The sequence below is a fragment of the Volvox carteri genome (assembly GCF_000143455.1).
Source record: "Volvox carteri f. nagariensis unplaced genomic scaffold VOLCAscaffold_78, whole genome shotgun sequence".
Lineage (NCBI taxonomy): Eukaryota > Viridiplantae > Chlorophyta > Chlorophyceae > Chlamydomonadales > Volvocaceae > Volvox > Volvox carteri.
In genome coordinates, this window is record NW_003307621.1 from 527,661 (window position 1) to 529,506 (window position 1,846).

Here is a 1,846-nt window from a genome sequence, read left to right on the forward strand (position 1 = left end):
AATGCGATTTGGGGGGCATAGCCTGGCATGATGCGGTTCGGGGGGCATAGCCTGGCATGATGCGGTTCGGGGGGCATAGCCTGGCATGATGCGGTTTGGGGGGCATGACCTTGCACAACGCGATTTGGGGTGCATGGCCTGGCATGATGTGACTGGGGGGCATGGCCTGGCATGATGTGATTGGGGGGCATGGCCTGGCATGATGCGGGTTTGGGGGACATGGCCTGGCATGATGTGGTTGGGGGGACATGGCCTGGCATGATGCGGTTTGGGGGACATGGCCTGGCATGATGCGGTTCGGGGGACATGGCCTGGCATGATGCGGTTCGGGGGGCATGGCCTGGCATGATGCGGGTTTGGGGGACATGGCCTGGCATGATGCGGGTTTGGGGGACATGGCCTAGCATGATGCGGTTTGGGGGACATGGCCAGGCATGATGCGGTTTGGGGGACATGGCCTGGCACAATTTGGTTTGTGGGCTTGCATGGACGGATGCTCTTGTGGGGTTTCGTGGCATAATGCCGTTCGGAGGTTGCATGGACGAATTCGATTTGGGACGTACGTGAGGCGCCTTAGCACGGTATCGTGCACGGTAAGTCTGGGCCGCAAGCTTAGGGTTTTAACTGCTGTTCGCGCTTAAATGCAACCGTTAGCCGTTGGAATCCGCATGTTTAACCGTGTCATCTGTACTTGTGCAGGGTCTCCTCTCCGCAGAGTTTGTGTTTGAAGCTCTGAAGGACCGCGCGGCCTCAGCTCTAACGAGGCTGCGACGTACGTGAGGCGCCTTAGCACGGTATCGTGCACGGTAAGTCTGGGCCGCAAGCTTAGGGTTTTAACTGCTGTTCGCGCTTAAATGCAACCGTTAGTCGTTGGAATCCGCATGTTTAACCGTGTCATCTGTACTTGTGCAGGGTCTCCTCTCCGCAGAGTTTGTGTTTGAAGCTCTGAAGGACTGCGCGGCCTCAGCTCTAACGAGGCTGCGACGTACGTGAGGCGCCTTAGCATGGTATGGTATTCAGGTGCACTGCTGGGTGCAATTCTTCCACACCCAGCTGCACCCAGCCGGGTGCCGCCGCTGGTGGCCAGTTGGCTAGCGGCGGCGGCGGCGGCGGCGGCATATAGCCGCAACTATCAACTGCTGTAAAGGCCATCGGCATCATGATCATCATCATCATCATCATCATCGTCATCATTATAATCATGGTCATCATCATTAGTTGCCGCCATTCTTGTTGGCTTGATAACTTGTTGGCTGCATGCAGCGCCAACTACGAGCAATGACCGAACGAATGGTGTCGTACAGTAAACGCCATACCGGCCGTATAACGGTTAATAATAAAAATATCAATAAGTGGCGAATACAGCAGTTCTGTAAACGATCGAGTGGTCAACGTTAATAATGGCCAACGGTTTCGGTTGGACGGTCAAATGGAATCAATGCAGCACGAGGACTTGCGCAACTGAACTTCCAGTAATGGGCCCATGCAAAATGATCTGGGAGGTACCTGGGCGGATGCTGTCGGGGCCTGGGGTGGCCGGGCGCAGTGCGGTTTGGGGTTTTGCCTAGCACAATGCGACTTGGGGGCATGGCCTGGCACAATGCGACTTGGGGGCATGGCCTGGCATGATGTGATTGGGGGGCATGGCCTGGCATGATGCGGTTCGGGGGACATGGCCTGGCATAATGCGGTTTGGGGGGCATGGCCTGGCATGATGTGATTGGGGGGCATGGCCTGGCATAATGCGGTTTGGGGGGCATGGCCTGGCATGATGTGATTGGGGGGCATGGCCTGGCATGATGCGATTGGGGGGCAGGGCCTGGCATGATGCGGTTTGGGGGGCATG

At 57.1% G+C, this 1,846-nt stretch overlaps 1 protein-coding gene across 1 annotated transcript in view; it reads right to left on the bottom strand.

Moving 5' to 3' along the window:
- The window catches only part of VOLCADRAFT_98891 (uncharacterized protein), a gene marked incomplete at both ends in the record, with an annotated part of 26,460 nt that extends 24,690 nt beyond the window's left edge, over nt 1–1,770 (bottom strand). Inside the window, one exon of the mRNA XM_002957731.1 lies at nt 1,507–1,770. Coding sequence (XP_002957777.1) covers nt 1,507–1,770 — 264 coding nt within the window. The remainder of the gene's footprint in view (nt 1–1,506) is intronic.
- Between the last annotated feature and the right edge of the window lie 76 nt (nt 1,771–1,846).